Source organism: Sminthopsis crassicaudata, chromosome 2, assembly GCF_048593235.1.
Source record: "Sminthopsis crassicaudata isolate SCR6 chromosome 2, ASM4859323v1, whole genome shotgun sequence".
Classification (NCBI taxonomy): Eukaryota; Metazoa; Chordata; class Mammalia; order Dasyuromorphia; family Dasyuridae; genus Sminthopsis; species Sminthopsis crassicaudata.
This window is the reverse complement of record NC_133618.1, coordinates 608,267,625-608,287,250: the sequence shown is the minus strand read 5'-3', so window position 1 is coordinate 608,287,250 and position 19,626 is coordinate 608,267,625. Positions and strand designations below refer to the sequence as shown.

General features: G+C 36.9%; 1 protein-coding gene across 4 annotated transcripts in view; it reads left to right on the top strand.

Moving 5' to 3' along the window:
- Positions 1 to 19,626, top strand: part of SORBS1 (sorbin and SH3 domain containing 1) — a 291,490-nt gene that overhangs the window by 213,779 nt on the left and 58,085 nt on the right. For 3 of the 4 annotated variants that reach the window (XM_074295931.1, XM_074295929.1, XM_074295930.1), the window contains 3 exons: positions 6,844 to 6,891; positions 7,016 to 7,145; positions 15,600 to 15,714. In XM_074295931.1, the coding sequence (XP_074152032.1) occupies positions 6,844 to 6,891; positions 7,016 to 7,145; positions 15,600 to 15,714 (293 nt within the window). Of the gene's footprint in view, positions 1 to 6,843; positions 6,892 to 7,015; positions 7,146 to 12,933; positions 12,991 to 15,599; positions 15,715 to 19,626 lie in introns of all 4 variants that reach the window. The other variant, XM_074295928.1, reaches the window with a different exon arrangement.

The following is a 19,626-nucleotide window of genomic DNA, read 5'->3' as shown; positions in this document are numbered from 1 at the left end:
TGTGTGATCCCCCCTCAAGCCACAGTCTCAGTTTATAGGAAGTAGAGTTGGAACTGACTTTCAGTCTCATCTAGTCTAACATATTCATTTTACAGATGAATAAACTGAGGCTGAGAAGCTTGCTCATTCAATATTCATTAAAGTGCCTACTACATGCAGACCATTGGGCAAGAGGCAAAGATAATGGAGTGGTTTGCCATTTCCATCTCCTGCTCATTTTACATATGAGAAAATGGGCAAATAGGGTTTTTGATTTAAACAGATTTATCTAGAGCCACACAGGAAGTAAGTATCCGAGGCAAAACAACAACATTGTGTAGATCACTGTGCAGAAAGGCAAAGAATTGTTCCTTGTTATGGGCCAGAGCTTGAAACAAGGTGCTAAGTCAGTGGAATTGATAGAGACAATGATTATTTAGCATCTTGCTTAACAGTTCTCAAGTTCAGTACCAATGTACTTAGTACTTACTAGAGTTCTACAAGATTCACACCTTTAAGAGAGCATAGTAGGAGCCTCAACCAAGATTCAGTCCGGGACATTCAGAAGCCAGGCTCAAGCTCTTGGAACCAAGACTACAGAACGCCTCTAAGAAAGCTAACCAAGCTGCGGGAAAGGAGACAAGACTTGGAAAGAGACAATAAAGGATTTGGACTTTAATACCTGGCTGCATTTAGGATGATTACTGAACTGAAACTAAGGCTGCCTCCAGAGACCCCAAGAAAACCTCAACAGAGAATATTATATTTTAGAGAAGAATATTACAGTTCCTACTCTCAAATAATGGTACAACATGCAAACTATATACAGACAAGCTCTGTACAGGATTAAATTGGAGATAATTAACAGATGGAAGGCATTAGGATTAAAGGGTATTGAGAAAGGGGATTTGAAGGAAGCCAGAGGAAGAGATGAGAAGGGAGAGCTTTGCAGGTCTGTAGGACATTCAGGAAAATACCTGACTAGAGATGGGGGTCTTGTGCAAGGAATAGCCATGGATTCAGTCACTGGATCACAAAGTACCTAGAGGAGGTATAAAGTGTAACAAGGCTGGAGGATAGAGAGGGGTACAAATTGAATTTTAAATTTAATTATGGAGTTGATAGGGAGACACTAGAGTTTATTGATAAGGAGGTGACATCATCAGTATTGCACACTAGAAGATTACTTTGGCAGCTGACTGGAGTGAGGATTGAAATGTGGAAAAACTTGGGACCAGGAGAACAGGTCAAGGTGATAAGGGCCTACACCAGGTACTGATAGTATTGAAGAGAGAAGAGGAAGTATATGAGAAATATTATAAAAGTAAAATCCTTGACAAGAGACTGGCTAGTAGAAAGTGAGAGAGTGGGGAGTCAAGGATGACCCCTAGTTTGCAAGATTGAGTGACTGAGAGGATGTGCTGATCCTTTCACCAGTAAAAGAAGTTTGAAAAAGGGGAGGACTGTAGGGGAAGATAAGGGTTCGGTTTTGGATGGATTGAGTTTAAAATGTCTATTTTTTTTCCAATGGCTTTGTGCTGTTTGAGATGTATCAAAGGCATTTAAAGGTGCAATAGTGGAGGTCAGTGGAAAGATTAAAGCTGCATAAGCAGATTTGAAAATCGTTAGCATGGAGTTGATACTTGAAGCCATAGAAGATGAAATGAAATGAAAGAGTACAAAAGGAGAAGGGGAAAGGGCCCAAGACAACTGTAGGACTACCTACAGCTAATAGCATGACCTGAGTAAATATCCAAGAATCAATAGAATTAAGGGCTATAAAGCAGTCAGGAAGGATGGAAATTGAGAAAAGGTCCAAGAACCCACAATCTCAGAGATAATCTGGTTTATGAGAAGATGGAAATAGTGAAAAAAATCATTCTATAACCAAAGTGGAATGGATTCTTAACTAGTTCTTAAGTGTAGCTCATTATCAAGACATAGTGCAGTTAGTTGGCGTCATCGTGCAGAGTACTGAACCTGGACATAGGAAGACTCAGCCTCGTAAATCCACAGCTGACTTCAGACACTGTGACCTTGGGCAATGGACCATGACACTTAACTCTGTCTCACTTTCCCCAGCTGTAAAAATAAGCTGGAGAAGATAAAGGTAAACCACTCCATTATTTAGGCCAAGAAAACCCCAAATAGGACATAGAGCTGGACATGACTGAAATGACTGAACACTAAGTAGTATAATAGACAGATTTCATAGAGAACTGGGTTTAAATCCTGGTTCTTAGTATCAGTGTGAATTTGATCAAGGCACTAAATTTCATCAAGCCTCGTTTTTCTTGTTGTATTAATTCATCTCTAATGTTGCATTAATGTGGTTGCATTAACTCATCGTTAAATTAGGTGCTGAATTATTTGCTGAATGAGCATTTATTGCTTCTAGCAGATAGCATTTTTGTCAATGGGATGCATTTCTTTTGTTAAGAAAGTCAGTGTAAAAGCAGCATATGCTTAATAAAAATATGAAGACTCCAAATCGGAAACATTTAGGATTATCCCACCTTGGATATTTACTAGCTTTGTGATTGTGGACCAATTATAATTTAGCTTCCCTAAGGGTCAGTTGCCTCAGTTTCCTCATCTATAATATAGGAACAATAATATATGTACCTCACAAGGGTTTCTGTGAGAATTTTGTATACATGGCACGTTTGAGGGAACTTGTGATTTTTTTTCTGGCATGGAGAATTTTGGAAAGCAACTTCCTTGATCAATGCTGATGGGCATCTGCTCTTCAGTCATAACACTGAGATGTTAAATGATTTGCTTAGAGTCTGGCCAGCCTTCTAATCTACTACTCCAATGCCTGTCCTAAAGCACTTGGAAAGCCTTTAAAGAGCTACATGAATGTGAGCTATTATTATTATTATTAAACATTATAAAATAGTGTAATATTATAACAAATTACTATTATAATTTTACTACAATTGATTATATTATGTGAGGCCTATATTTGCATTCATAAATGGCTTTTCTTGAGACATTATTTTAATACATTAATTTAGTGAGCTAAATTACAGATTACAAAGTGTTTGACATATATTATCCCATTTGATCTCTATAACAATCTATCAGCATTGATGCTATTACTATATCCAGTTTATAGATTTTTTTAAAAAATGAGATTATTAAGTCTGAGCGAGGATCTGGACTCTTGTCTTTCTGATTTCCATGCCATCTTCCCACACATAAACAGCTAAGTTATTAAAAAACAACAAAGCCAAATCAATGACTTTGGGAACATTGAAATTCTATGAATAAATGGATCAAGTGACTTGCAGAGATCTTCTGTCAATACTCTTTCCATTCTTTCGAACTAGAATATCCTCCACCTGGACACACCCACTAATATTAAGCCTGGCTCCTCCAAACCTTTCAGAGTTCCACGAGTCCAGAAGCAGTTCATCCCCTGGAAGTCAGCATGAAGATAAGCTCCTCTAAACTTGGTTGTCAGTTTATAGCCTCAAGACCCATAATCAAGATCATAGAAACTAGGAACTGGAGCTGGAAAAGACTTCTGAGATCATATAGGTCTGCCAACCCATTTCACTGATGAGGAAACTGAGTCCTAATGAGACCAAGTGATTTTCCAAAAGTCACATGGTTGACCTGTTTGCAACCCCAGGTCCTCTAATTCCAAATCTAGAGTCTTTTCCATGGAATCATCCTCTCACTCATTCATTCATTCATTCATTCACTGAAATTTCCTCATCCTTTAAGAATATAGTCACTTCCATGATATGAGAGCTTAGGACAGGTTGCTAAATAGAGGGTGTACTTGGCATTTTAAGAGCATTGTTCTTATCCTGTTGTCTATTAGTCAAGGCAAGTTCTCATTCATTGTCCTTCCTCATGTAGCCCTTGGCTCTTATGGGAGCCTTGCCAAGTGAGCTATGACCTAGAAAGTCTGTTTACATTCTTTTGTGTTGTTTCTCCTCCCCAACATCTCCCTCCACCTCATTTTTTCCCAGCTTAACAACCAGGAGTATAATTATAGGGAATGAAGGTAAACTGGGGCCAACTGAGATTATTGCTAATTACAAGGTTGTTTTATTATGAAGAGGGTTAGAAAATGTTTCTCTTCTGTTCCTAGATGGACAGTGCACTTTAATGGATTATCAGTAATTGATTTTTCCCAGGAATATCCAGATTCAAATTAAAATAAGCCCCTGACAGCTCTACAGGATTTCTAATAATAGAATTTCTATCTGCCTGGTGATCAGACAAAGGACTGTTGTAATATACTGGGCAAGATCCGGGTCTCCTGCCCCCAAACTACAGAAAATGCTGCCCAGAGGAGGTGCTCAGTTGCTTAGAACTTTTCCACCTTTGCCCTCCTCACAAAAATTCCCTTAGGAGCTCTTTGCAAGGGAAGCGGAAGAGGCTTAGTCTGTTCTGCTGGGCAGAGGTGAGAGTTAGAATCTTTTCCCTACTTTTGAGTGGAGAAACAGGAGGAGGAAAGGAGAGAGGACGGGGATGGTAAGTCTCTTCCTTACCCTGTTGGGATCTGGGAATCTGTTTGTCTTAGTCAATGTTCTTTTACTTATGTTCATCTTCTTTTACTCCTTTAGGGGAAAAAATCCCTAGCCATCTCTATATAAAAAAATCCTTTATTTTTGCTATCCTCTGAAGTCTTCCATTTCTAGGAATCTCCCTACTTTCAGTCCAATCCCATCATCTCTAAGTGAATATTAAACAATTCTCAGGACTCCTCTTTGCCTCTAAAGCCTCTTTCCTCCTACAGGCCTCCTTCCTATCTTCTCCCTCTGTGTGTCACTGTTTCTCTCCCTACATGTATCTGTCTCTATTTTCCTAATTTTTGTGTGTCTGTCTGTATATCCATCTGTCCATCCCGAAGCCTTTATTTCTTTGTCTCTAACCTTACTTCTCCTGGTTTATACTATCGGTAGTTGTGGTAGTAAGATTAGAACTTGAGAAAAAATACCAGGAAAACACCATTGTTGCAACAGTAAAAAAAAAAAAAAAAAAAAAAAAAAATTAATAAATTTAAAGGCTCAAGACAAATGTAATCATTACGTGCATAATCATTTTAAGTAATGCTTGGAATGATTATGCAAATATATTCTCTTGACACTTACCCCATTCCTCATTTCTGATAACTTCATGCTTTTTTATAGGCCATTCATTCTTAATTCTGGTTTTTGTAATAGCCACATAGCGGCTCTGGTTATTCCAAAGAGACTCATAAAATCCTCAATAAATAAGTAATGTTTTTATGGCACTTTAATTAGAAAAATAAATATATATCCTTATAGCCTTTTCAAGAAGAGTAGTTCATCCCACATCAAATGAGATTAGAATATGAAGCTGTCACCCCATACAAACTAAAGAATTGTTAGTATAGAAGGTTACTTGGTGGACAGCGGAACCAATCAAATACTTAACATATAACCAGGATCAATATTAATTTTTTTGGTAAATTGTTGGCATAAGAAATTCCATTTGAGAGTGGTATTTGAGTTTGATACCTGGAAGTGTAGTAGTCTGGATAGGAAGCTCGACTTGGGGTGACAAAAGGCTTGGGTTCAAATACTGCTTTTGATATTTACTGAGCTCTTTGACCTTGGTCAAATTATTCAGCCTGTTTAAACCTCAGGCAACTCAATAGAACTTTTGTACTTGTACTACAAGAGCAGCTAATTGGCACAGTAGAATAGCTTAGAGTCAGATAGACTTATCTTTCTGGGTTCAAATCCGACTTTAGTCCCTAGCTGGGTGACTCTGGGCAAATCACTTAATCCTGTTTGCCTCAGTTTCCTCATCTGTAAAATGAGCTAGAAAAGGAAATATCAAACCCTTTAAGTATCTTTGTCAAGAAAACCTCAAATGAGAGTTAGATATAATTAAACAGCAACTTCTATTATGAACAGTCTTCTATTTATGTTGATGGAACAAGAAATTCTTTCATGCTCATGAGAGATCATGGATTTTTTATGCATTTATATTTTTGTACTGAGGAGAAATCATGGAGAATTTCTATTTGAGTCTTTGAGGAGTGGGATTTTGATAGACAGTTTGTCAGGGAAGAAGGGAGGTTTGTAGGCATTTCAGATAAAAACTCTATGTTCAGGTTTGGCATTTTCCTCACAATAACATTTCTGTGAAGTATTAGTACATTTAGTAGGATTTGAAGCTCACAAATACCAAACATCCCAATGGACTAGTTGTAGCTCAGAAAAATGCTAATAGAAATTGTAATCATTTCTCCTGGTTGCTCAGTTTTCCCTCTTAACAGCTTTTCTCTAATGTTGGTTTAGAAGCATATTAGTCAGAAGTCTAGCAAGAACCACGAGCTGGTACTGGGGCTCCTATAAAAATAGCCTGGAGTAGAACCAGCATACCACGGGCACATTGGGGCAGGTGGAAGATCTCACTAAGCTTGTGCCAGACAGGGGAGCAGAGCCAAGGAAAAGCGGGCACCTTTTAAGTCTTCCCCCGCCCCAGTGGCTTCCCATTTCTTGACCCTGGAATTATAGCTAGGCCAAGAAGCTTGACTGAATTAGTAGAAGGGGCTCTCACAGTACAGCCTTCAGGTACTGGTTGCAGATTGTCTCTTAGCTTATGCCACAGACCCTCAAGGCTTCAGAGTGACTGTTTTTTTTGGGGGTGGAATGGAGTGGGTCCAGTCTTGTATGTCCACACTACAAATATCTCATTTGTTCCCATAGTGAAGCTTTCGATATTAAACCCCCTTTCCCTTTGCTTTGATTTTTCTGGCATGTCCGGATGCAATTGAATAACAAGCTGACTTTATTTATTTTTTTTAATCAAATGGATTCTTTTACCTTACTAGCTTTTAACCTAATTATGCTTTGTTTTGTTTACCAGATGATGATTCAGAGCTCTACTCCCCTCGATACTCATATTCTGAAGACTGTAAGTGACCTAGAATTACTTAGTGGAGGGTGGAGGAAGGATGTCATCCTTTCTCAGATTTGCTGGGAGACTTAAGAGAAAAAACTGAGTCTTCTCACCCTTCTCTTTCCCCCTCCCTCAATAGCAAGAATCCCCTTTTCGGTGCCTCGCTCAAAAAGTGAGATGGAATACATCGAAGCGGAGAAGGTGGTCAAGAGGTCTGCCACGCTGCCCCTACCCTCTCGCTCTACGTCTTTGAAATCGAGCCCCGAAAGGTATTTCTTCATTGTTTTACTCACCAGTTTCATTGCCATTGCCATCATCATCATCAAATGTTTATTGAGAATATGCTGCATGTTAGGAACTGGTCAGCCAGGAAAACTTCCTGGCCATTTCTGGTAGAAGAGCCTTCTAATCCTTTTGCAAACCTCTTACCAGATCCATGCCAGTTTCTTGAGTCTGAGCCATGAGGGTAGAAGGTAACAGCAAAGAAATCATCCTCTCTTTCCAAGTTCTAGAATACTGACAAGTTCTGGTAGTATAGCGATGAAAGACTTTGTAAATTTATGACAGGGAAAGATATAATAGACTTACTCAACCCTCTGTTCCATTTAGGCCAAAATGAACCTTTTGCTCATTTTCAGATCATGGAGTAACTTCAGTCTTTGAGAGCTGAAACCCATGAGGATTCCTCTCCCTTTTTCCCCAAGAGAAGTCTTGTGGATTTTAACATTTAGTTGTGGACTGGCAGGACTGAGGGCCCAGATTGAATTTAAAATTTTAAAGGAAATGGCACCTTTAGCTAAAGGCTTGACTTTTGCTCCAATGCTGATGTCAGCTGATTGTTAATTTATGAAATGAGGAAACTACTTTTTCTGTGTCATGTCCTGTACCATATTTTTGGACCTTTTCAATTCTGAACATAGCTGTGAAGATGTTAAAACATATGAGGGTTGCAGTACAGTTTCTTCCATCTCACAGATCACAGATTCTCTATTCCAAAGTCTTCCAAACCACAAAAAAATAAAATCTCTCTCTGTGTCTCTCTCTGCCTCTATCTCTCTCTGTTTCTGTCTGTCTGTCTCTTTCTCTTCTATGTCTTTCTCTGTCTCTTTGTCTCTATGTCAGTGTTTGTGTCTCTGTCTCTGTCTCTCTGTCTCTCTCCCACTTTTCCCCCCAGATTTCATATAGCTACATATAAGAAGGAACTTCTCAGGAAGTGTCAAAGACACAATTATTTCAGACCTTGTGACATAGAGTCATCACTTTTGGTGTACCCATTGACCAAGATCCTAGGCAGTTTTCATCCCAGCCCGTGAACAAAGAAAGGTTCCCCAAAAACATACACAGAAAAAATCTTGCAGCTAAGAATACCCTAGAATTGCATTATTTTGCCATTTCATGTGGCTCTTGTGCTCTCTCCTTCCTAGCAAGACATTTAGACATTTGGCATGCTGTAATAGTTGGTTTAAGGAACAACAGGAGACTTGGTATGTCCCTGGCTGCCTTTTTGCCCATGTGTTGCTTTTACAGTCAACTCTAGAATATTAGAAAGCATGGTGCTTCATTAGGCCTAGTGATATTAGCTGCTGCTTTCCTGCTTTCCCAGTTCAGTTGCTTTTTGTTCACGATTTTGGTAACATACTCCCTCTCACAGACATTCATTCCTTAAGAGCAAAGTGACTTTAATGTCAGCGATTAGTATACTCTTTGCTTGCTTTACTGCTGAGTAGTTGAAGTTTTTAACTGTCTCACAGAATAGCGTATGGGCCATATGCTTTAGTCTGGCATCCATGGACACGAGTCTCCTTTCCCAAAATTTGTTTTATGCATCAAACCCTAAACTTATACAAAGAAATAAAAGAGCTAATTTATACTGACAAGTAAAATTAAAATCCCATAACTTATTTTAGTTAAAACTATTCCCATTTTTTTCTAGAAAAAAATTGTATTAGAGCGACTTTCCTTGAGCCCAGAGATTATAACCTTTTAGTCTTATGTCTTTTCTCCCTTGGTCTTATTCTATATTCACAATGTCACAAACCACAGTAGCTGGGAAGTCAGTGTTACTTTGTAGTGAAGCCGTAGGTAAATGAAAACTTGGTTAACCACATCTGAAATGTTTCCAACTCTAGCTAGACCTAGAGGATTTTTTCTCTTCTCTATCCAGCATTTGAGAGCTCAGTTTCCTGCTCTTCCTTCTTTACATTTTCTCTATTAGCATGTTTTGTATGGAGGTAGCTTAAGATTCCCCTATACCATGTTTTCACTCATAGAATTCAAGATTCTATGGTGAGGACAATTTTGTTTTATTTTCTGCATAACAAACCCATTTACCTACAGAGAATTAAAACCACCATGATTTAGTAAAAAACAAACAAAAACCCCCACCAAACTAAGAGTCATAGAAAGGACCATATAGAGGGGACATTGATCTGATATAACATCATGGATATAGACTTAGAAGGGACCATTGGGCTCATCACCTCTGTATTATTCCAATACTGATTTTAAAGACAGGGAAACTGAAATGTGCTTATATTGCATTCATAAAATAAGATTTGAACTTTGGTTTTTATTTTAACTCCAAGTTCATTTCTAATGTCTAATGTCTAGACATTAGACATTAGACCATTTGTATGATGTCGGGCAAATTCTGTAAAGTAAGAGAGCTGGATTTTATCTCTAAGCCTTTCCAAATTTAACAGCTTATGATTCTGAGAGGCAACATGGAGTGGATGGGGCACTGGTCTTGGAGTCAGAGAGATCTAGATTTCAATACTGCTTCAGATCGTTACTAGTTCTATGACCCTGGATGGGGAATTTAATTTCTTTTGACCTCACCTTCCTTATCTGTCAAATGAAAGGGTGAATCCAATCCTCTGAGATCCCTTCCAGTCTAAGTCTATGATTCTGTGATTCATTCTTTATGCCATCCATAGTTTAACTATAAAGTTCAAAAGATGCCCACAGATAGCCTGTTTCCTAGACATTATTACATCCCCTTGAGACCCATTCTCTTGGACAAAGTGTCCCTCTTAATGATCCCTGATCTAGAAAGAATGTCAGATCCAAGAGCTTTTCAAGTCATGCCATTCCCACTCCAGAAGGAGATAAGCATCCCTGACTATCATTACACATAAGACTTAATCTAGCAAGACGCTGTACCATAACCTTCCACAGCCAAGTACACCGTCCCTACAGGAACGCCTCATTCTAGAACAGTGATAAAAAATTACATTGGAGTCTTGGGTCTTCATTTCAAGTAGATTACATAATTCAGTTTGGGTACCTTTCTTAGACTTTACACAGACCGTTCACAAAAAAGCCTTCAAACCATTGGGAAGGATGTGGAAGCCAACTTCCCAAATCCATGAGACATTTAACTCCATTTGTTAAGTGGTGTCCAAAAAGAACAGATCTGAGGGCAAATCCTGAAGCTAAGAGAACAGAATACAGAGCCATCTGGGAAAAAAAATAAGATGGTCATCCATCAAACAACCTGATTCACTTCCATAGATCTGGAAGGTAGACTCTTTTCCCTTGTGCAATATTTTCTATTCCTAGTTGTTTAAGAAAAAGACAGTAGGATATAATGAATTGAGAGATACTCTAGAAAGCTGGGAAGAACTGAGTTTAAACCCTGCTTCTAAAACATAGTGACAATCTGACCATAAGCAAGCTTCCCAGGGCTCTGGGCAACTTTTTAGTTGGAGAGAAGGTGCCAATCTGCTTTGGTAGAGAGAGTTTCCTCTCCTGTTAACTTCCATAAAGCAATACAATCACACCTAGCCTCTATCCCCTATTCATTCAAAACTCCACATGAATTCACATCTATTTTCTAAGGCTGCTGGCAATTTCTATTAATATTTGAACACAAGGAGTCAAAATCCCCTCTTATTCCTCTTTATAATTCTCTGAGAAGTAATTTGACATTCTCTTGTAGAAAAAAAAATTTCAGTCTAGTGATTAAATTATTAATATTGTTTTCCAGTAAAATGTTAAGTGTTCTAATACAATGCCAGTTAAATTCCAAGTAGGTCCTGTAGCAGTAAAGAACTGGTCACGTAGCAGCCCTTCTTACTTTCCAGTGGTATTATTTGCACCTGATACTAAGCAGCTATTCTTTTAATGTTGAAGAAACTGGGGAGGCAGAGGAGAATGCAGGAGGGAATTATCAATACTTTAAAAAATACTTTTCAGTGGGAGAAACAGTATCACCACCATCATCATTACTCTCATCGTCAACAGTGAACATTTATTGAGTACCTACTACTTTCAGCTTAGCTCTAAGGTCAATGGAATGATTTTGAATGCCTTTGCTTGCTACAGGGAAATTTATCAAGAGAAAAGAAGGCATCAGTTCAGACTTCCTTGGACAGCTTTTTTAAGAGACCTGGGCCATCTAAATCATCCCCCCAAAGCCCTTCTAAATCCTAAGAAGGCAAGCAAAATTATTGTTAATTAAATGTGTAATCAATGTTTAATAGCTAGCATACTCGTTTTGAGACAAATTTATCATATAGCAAAGTTCTACTTTTTTTAGCTACTGTATTCATAGTACATTGGGGGCCCTGTATGATCCACATGTACAATCCATTTTATGGGACTTGGCTCACACCTATTTAAATGATTCTAGATGTGTGTAATTATTGTTTATTTGCTTTTTATTACCTATCACTTGGTCATGTCTATGATTTGTTTGATTTCAAGTCTTTTTTTGATGAAAAGATGACGTTTACTTATTGTTCTTTTGAGAAATGTAATTTTCTTTATAATTTAATTTCTAGGAACAAACTGGGTCTTTTTTTTCCCTCTGGCCCCAGAGTCTTCCTGGGATGTTTTACTCTATTAGTATGATTGACAAATGTCCATAGGTTTTGCCATAATGAAATAGTTGACTGGAAAGGGCAAATCATAGGCCTGCTACAAATCCAATCCTTTCTTAGTATCTTGGTTTTACTCCAATCCAAAAAAAAAAAAAAAAAAAAAGGTACATTCTATTCCTGCTCAGAAAATTGAATTTAAAGGAATTATATTAAATAGACTCTATAGGCTTTTGATATTTCCTTCCATTAGGTTAGAAGTGGAATGGCTTTTAGAGATCACCCAGTCTAACTTCCTCATTTTATAGATGGGAAAACTGAGGCCCAGCAAGGGAAGTAGCTTAAAAGTCAGACCACTGATCTAGGTCCCTGTTAGGTGAATCCTGAATCTACTGCTTTGGATAAAGGGAAAATTAAGAAATATCCCCACACTCTCTCACACCACATGTTTGATATGAGATTTACAGTTTGAGAAAAGGAAGAATTTCCTAAAAATCAGAACTGTCCCACAGTAGAATTGTCTGCTTCGAGAAACAGTTTTTTTCCCTCCACCTTGGAGGTCTTGAGACAGAGAATGGAAGGCAGGAGAATTCTTTTTAAGGTAAGGATTGAATTAGATGGCCACTGCCAACTCTGAACTTCTCTGACTTTGTGAATTCTCAGTTTACATGATCTCTTCTAACTACATAACTCCTTCATCCATTGTCAAACTGGATATTTTATCCGCTGATGACCCCAAACATACTTCCCTTTTCAGGAAGGGAAAGTGATATACAGGTCACACTTTTTTTTTGAGTGTAAATGAATGAAGTGCTATATCCCACCCAACCAAAAGTAGATCAAGCTTTTCCACATTTATACACCTCCATGCTTTTGTTTATGCTATTCCCTTAGCCTGAAATGCCTACTTTTTAGCTTTATGAATCTTTAAAGATCAGTTCTTTAAGAGTATATTGTAGTGGATAGAATGTTAGATTTGGAGTCAGAAAGACCTAGATTTGAATTCTGCCTCAGCTATTGACTGTATTACCTTGGAGAAATACCTTCCTTGGTGTTTTGTAATTCTTTTGTAAAATAAAAAGATTGGACTCAATGACCTTTAAGATCCCATCCAACTCTCAAACTATCATCTTATGGTCTTATACTTCTTAGTGTCTTCTAGGATGTTACCTTGTGTACATTACATATACTATACCCTCAATAAAAGACTTTTCTGTGATTTCTCCTAATTCTATAGTAGAAGGGAGATCACTTCGAAGGGTTTGAGTGATCACAGACAATGGATGCTTCCCAGGTGAGAAACACTTCCAAGTAGTTATTCTACCATTACCTTAAACTCATTATGTCTAAAACTAATCTTTCTCTAAAAATAGTTTCTCCTGACATTTCTATTTTGAGCCCACTATTCTTCTAATCACCCAAGCTCAAAACTAAAGAATGATTTGTGGTTCCTTTTACCCTCTTTGTGCTTCATAACCAATCAGCAAATCCTATCAGTTTTGTCTTTGTAATATCTCTGACATCCATTACAGCTAACTAGTTTTCCCACCTCCAAACTTTTCTCCCTCTCCAGTCTATAGTCATCACCTCCCCTAATAAAATTCTACCCATTTTTAATGGGTCATCTCCTTTAGCTGCCTTCCCTGATCATTCCAGTTGAAAGATCCTTCTTTCCTTCCCATCAGCAGCCCCTAGTTTGACTCCTCATATGAACATGATCACAACCTACCTTGTATTATTATACATATAGTTATTTAAATTTATTCACCTACAGATTGGTGTAGAGCAGAAGCCATGTTATGTATAGCTTTGTTTACCACATTATACTTAACCCTTAATATTTAATAAAGTAGATATTTCATTGGTATTTATTGACTAAAGGATATTTTTTTATTCCCTTCTCAAAATCAGCCTCTTTTCTGTAAAGTGGGCATAATAATACACTACTGACCTCAGAGGGTTGTTGTGAAGAAAGAGCTATGTAAAGCATTATAGAAATATGAGCAATGGCTCATATCTCATATATAGCTTCATACATTTTATTGTTTTGTGTCTAGGTAGACCTATGAGTTTATCAGTTCATATATTACATAGGAGAGGCAATATGATGTAGTGGATAATGAGCCTAGAAGTCTGGAAGACTCTAATACATGCTGTTTGTTTGGGTCTCAATACTACATGCAACTCTCTATGAATTGGACAGCAGGTACCAGTCTATACTAGTAAAGGGAATTCCTTATATCCATAAATTCTCTGATCTGGTCTTAAAATACTTACATTCAGATGGAGATAAGCACACACACATTTAAATCTACAAACAAATGATATGTTTTACGTATTGATATAAATCTACATATGAAAATTTGACATGTAGACATTGTATATCTTCATGTATAAGTATACAATCATATGACATGCATAGATATAAATTATATACATTTAATTGATCACTCATTAAGAACACAGGGTAATACATTTCTTTTGCCCACATATCTATGAAATACAAATTATTTCTTGGTATTTATTCCTTCAATATTTTCATGACACCTACTGTACACAAGAATCCATACTAGGAACTTTGGGAAATGCTCAGTCTTTAGTTATTCACTGATTCCTGTGTTTCTTCTCTCTCAAAGAGTTTAAAATCTTATCTGGGAGATATAGGCACCAAATCATAGAATCTCGCCCTAGAAGCTAAACAAACCCAGAATCCCCTTAACAATGATACAGCCTGCAATCAGGAAGACTGGAGTTCTAACCAGCTACAAATACACACTAATTGTGTGACCTTGAGCAGATTACTTCGCTCCTGTTTGCCTCAGTTTCCTCATCTGTAAAACAGTGATAATAATAGTAGCTACCTTCCAGAGCGGTGGTAAGGACCAAATGAGATTTGTAAAGCACTTTACAAATCATAAAGTGCTAGATAGATAGATAGATAGAAAGAAATACTAGCTATTGCCAGTTATTATTATTGTCCCTGACAAGTGGTCATCCTGGGGCAGCTAGGTGGCACAGTGGATAGAGCAATAGAGCACCACCCTTGAATTCAGGAGGACCTGAGTTCAAATCTGGTCTCAGACACTTAACACTTCCTAGCTGTGTGACCCTGGGTAAGTCACTTAACCCCAGCCTCAGAAAAAAAGAAAGAAGAAAGGAAGGAAGGGAAGGAAGGAAGGAAGGAAGGAAGGAAGGAAGGAAGGAAGGAAGGAAGGAAGACAGGAAGGAAGACAGACAAGTGGTCATCCTGCCTTTGCTTGAAGATTTCTGTCTAATGAGAGGATTCATCATCCTAGGCAACTCATTCTAATTAGACTAATTGTCAGAAAATTTATTGTTCCTGAGAAGCCAAAATATTCCTCTCTAAAGCTTCCATTCATTGCTCTTGTTCCCTGCCAGTGGAGCCAAGCAGAGCAGCCTAATTCTTTTTCACAACAGCTAAAGCCAGAGTACACAGAGTATTTTCAGCACTATAAGAGATATAAGATGATGGGAGCTCCATGTTTATAGCTGGTTAACCAGAGAAAATTGCACATTCTAAGAGCAACACAAGCATATAATAAGTTGTAAATGTGTTAATAGAAGGAAAAAAGACAAAACTAAATTATTCTTTCTTAAGTTTTTTCATTCAAAAATTGTCCAGTTAAACAAAAAAATAATCACAGGCAGACTACATAATGGTCCAAATATGACCCATCCTTTTTTCTCCAATCTGGCTTGTATGAGACCTGAATAAGTAGACTATAATGTGTTATTTTTTCAGTTCCTATTTAAATATGTATTATATGTACATATATTTCTTTCAAAGTGATCTTATTTTGGAGATGCAGGTTGCCTATATGTTACATCCAAAGGAAATGCCATTTTTCTTGATAACAAATAGAATTGGTTTTTCTTCCACAGAAACGACTGGGAGCCCCCAGATAAGAAAGTGGACACTAGAAAATACCGTGCAGAACCTAAAAGTATTTACGAGTATCAGCCCGGCAAATCTTCAGTTCTGACAAATGAAAAGATGGTAACTAATCCACTGTCTCCTTTTCCCTAATTTCTTGGATTTGACTGCATTATAAAGCAGATTTATATTTTTCTGCTTATGATAGAATTGTGTTATTCAGGAAAACAATGCTTACATTAAATATTTTTGCATATTTCACCTTTTTAGCGATTCATGAATAATTATTGAAATAATAATTTGAAAATTATTTTTAAAGAATTTTATTTGGAGGGAGGGAAGGAAACAGCATAGATTTATTGTTCTTCCTATGCATGAGTTTACTAATTCTAATTTTTAAGAAAATGCTAATTTACTACTTGTCTTTGTCAGTGTCATTGTTTTTTAATCCTTAGTTAATTTGTTAGGTTTTCATTCTGGCCTCTAAATAGTTTAAAAGTATGGCTCCTTGTTTTTAATCATGTATCTATTTCACAGAAAGTTACTAGTGAGTTAGAAATTCAGTATTTAAAATGATGTTGTGGATAAGAAAATACTCTGAGGATGAACTTTAAATGCTTCTCTATGAAGCTATCTTGCTTTGATACTATGAGTGGCCTAGAGGGAAGAGGAAAGGGCATAAATCCAGTTTTCTTCAGGCACTGTGACTTCTTTATATATTTTCATATCTATAAGTAAAAATGGCATACATAATGCCATTAAAAAAAAAATCCATTCATTGGGTTTGTGAAATACTGAAGAATTTTGCAAGTGGCAAACCTCCCCTGCCCCACCCCTTGGTAATTAAACCTTAGAATCAATTGATTTGTATACTGAATTGTGTAGATAAAAGAATTCAAAAGCCAGCCAAACATTTCTATCCCCACCAAACACAGCAGTTGATTTCTACTGCTGGAATTCCATTATGAAATTCATGCTGGGAATATATTTTTAGGGAAACTGACCAGACCACATATAACACAAATAGACAATAAAAATAGACTTCTCATCATACATGTTTTCTTGAAATTTTTTCAGTTCATATATTTTCAAGTAACATATTATTTATCTTTTACTAGAATCATCATGTGAGAGATAAAAAAATTAAAATGAATGGCTTTGATTTCAGAAAATAGCCAAAATTTCACCAAAATGATCATAACTGCTAAAACTGAGCTTTTATATATAAAATGGTTATTGTACGCAGAAAGTCCAGAAGAACAGTTTACATCACCACTATTCCTTTTTGTAGTTGGAAGTTCTATATCAATCATATTGCCTCTTCCAGTGGGACCAGCATGCTTTGGGGCATATGTTCCTTAAAAAATAAATAATACAATCCAATGATGGTACACTTTAATGCTATTCCTGGCCCTCACCAAAATATATTAGCAGGGTTAAATAATTTTAAAGTGGTATTATTTGTTCCCAGTTTGTCCTATTTCTTTTCTTGATGATTGTGGCTCATTTTTTTTTTTAATTTTCTCCTCCAGTTGATAGTAATTTATGGAATTTCTTTCAGAATGGAGGAAACAGGGGAGGGTTCCTTAGGTGTTATTTTCTCAGTGTTCCACAAATGACAATACTTCTGTATAAGCTATATAGAAATTCCTTTACCTTGCTTTCTAAGGGATTTATTAGTGGTATTATAGGAAACACCAAGAATCAATCAATGTTGTCTTTACCTCTTATACATGACTGTTGTAGGTTTGCTATTATACTCCATACGTATCTTTTTGGGAAAGCAGGAGTTCCTTTAATCTCTAGCTGCACCAATGATGAGGAGAATAGACTAGAAAAAAAGATCTTCAAGAAAAATGAGAACTAAGTGACTATTCCCTAAAAGCTAGCAATTCATTTCAATAATTCAATCATAAGTCCCAGAGGAGAGATGCTAAGATTAAGGAGGACTGGATAAGGTCTCCTGTAGAAGTTGGTTACTTGACCGAGACTCAAAGAAAAAGCAACATTCCAAGTTGAACACTGCTTTTTAAGAGAAAATCCTTGGAAAGAATGGAATATCATGATTTGAAAGGAGAAATTTTATTCCAAGTCTTGGTCTTTGGATGGCTATGCCACCTTTTGTGACATTTTAACCATTCCTATATTTTTGTAGTATTTGATCCTGCTTGTGTTTTTTTTTTTTTTTGGTTTTGTTTTGTTCTGTTTTGTTTTGTTTTGTTTGGGACAGTTCAAAATACAAAATGAATAGAGAAGTTAGGGTGTAATTTGTCCAAATGCTACTTTTGTGTTCATCATCAGAGTTTGCCATTCATTGGTGATCCTTCTACCTTTAAAAAAAAAATGGACTGACACATTGTTTTATATATACATCTATGAATGATATAAGAGAGAAGTTTAAAGGTCAGTTTTTCCTTGATATTCTAAGTCATTATTCCTACTAAGAATGACATTTAAATTATGTCTGGGTAGGTTTCTGTAAACCATCTGTCAGAAGGGGAGACAGAAAAATGTCATGGGACTGAAGAATATTCCTAAGTTCTGATTCATCTTCCCATAAGTAGATACACACCTAAACAGTCTTAGATTGATGAGATTTGTGTCCATCTTAGAACGCCTTCATAGAAAGTCTTCTAGCCTCCCATGATGAACTTCTCTCAAGAATAATAATCTTCACTGTCAGGAAGTTCTCCCCTATATCTGACCCAATTCCTAAAGCCTTTACCCTTCTCTTCCAACCTTCAGAGATTGGCTATAGTTAGTTATCATCTTCTTTGTCATAATCCTATATGTATTTGGTATGTGGCAATCCTTCTTCTCAACCCCCCCCCCAAAAAAAAAAATCCTTTACTGAAACTCATTCCTGTGAGCTATTTTTTTCCTTCTATATGGAAATTATTTCGAATGTTTTTCCTTTCTTCTCCTTATTTGTCATCCCCCCTATCCTAGCTTAGTACCATCTTGAAACTGAATGAACCATGTTCTCCACTCCATCATCCAGTTTCATTATTAAAATGATAAACTCCGGCTCGTGCATAAGCACCTGTGCCCAGCAGACAGGTTTGGACTTCATCTTAGAGGAGATCTGGACTGTTTGTACAAAGGAGAAGTATCACTTTAGGGACTGCGTCAAGGTGTAAAAGGGATGAGTGTGAATAACATAAAAAACCCTGCTTTGGACTGGGAGACCTAACTCCAAAGTAGGCTGGGCAAGCAGGCAGGAGTTTGGGGCCATTTTGAAGTATTTATCTTATATGTAATTTGATCAAAAACTAAATTACAAATCACAAAATGAAATGCAGATGTTACTGCCATATGGAGAGTTTCAGTTAACATTTAGCATCAGAATTTGCTGAAATTTTGTTCCTATTGTGAGAGAAAAGACAAGCTATCATAGCCCTGTATTGACAGACTAACTGAGCATAGCCTTAATCATTCCTGGCAAGAGAAACCTTAGCAAAAAGGAATTCTTGGGTTAGTTTTGTTAAGATGGTAGGGACCAATACTTGCAATCGTTGTCCTGAAAGAGTTAACATAGCTTCCAGAAATACCTTGTTTGCTCCCAGGGAACAGTTTATAAATAACATTTTGATATGAATAAACTACATAATAGTACTTCACAAGACTCTATTCCACAACGAACCAGATTTTCCCAGGATCTAAGCTAATTCCCTTCTGAACACCTATTTCTCCTAAGTATTAGGCAAGTATTATTTAAATTTTGATGGTTTTTTTGCCTTTATTTACTCGAAAGAAATACTTAGATTAAGTTATTTCAGATATTTTCTTCCTCAGGACTTCAGAGTCAGGCCTTAGTGAAATGATAGAAAATTGCCTCTGGCTTTTTAAAAAGGGGTCAAAATTTTGAGGTATTTGATTAAGAGCACAAAACTTGGTCATTAGTACCCATTACCACTGACTTTTCTACTGGATGTATTCTATCCCTACATTGGTTAAAGATTAGCTCGACTCCAGATAGCTGCCTCAAGGAAATAGAGTATATAGAAATCTAAATCTATAGACTGAAAGAATAAT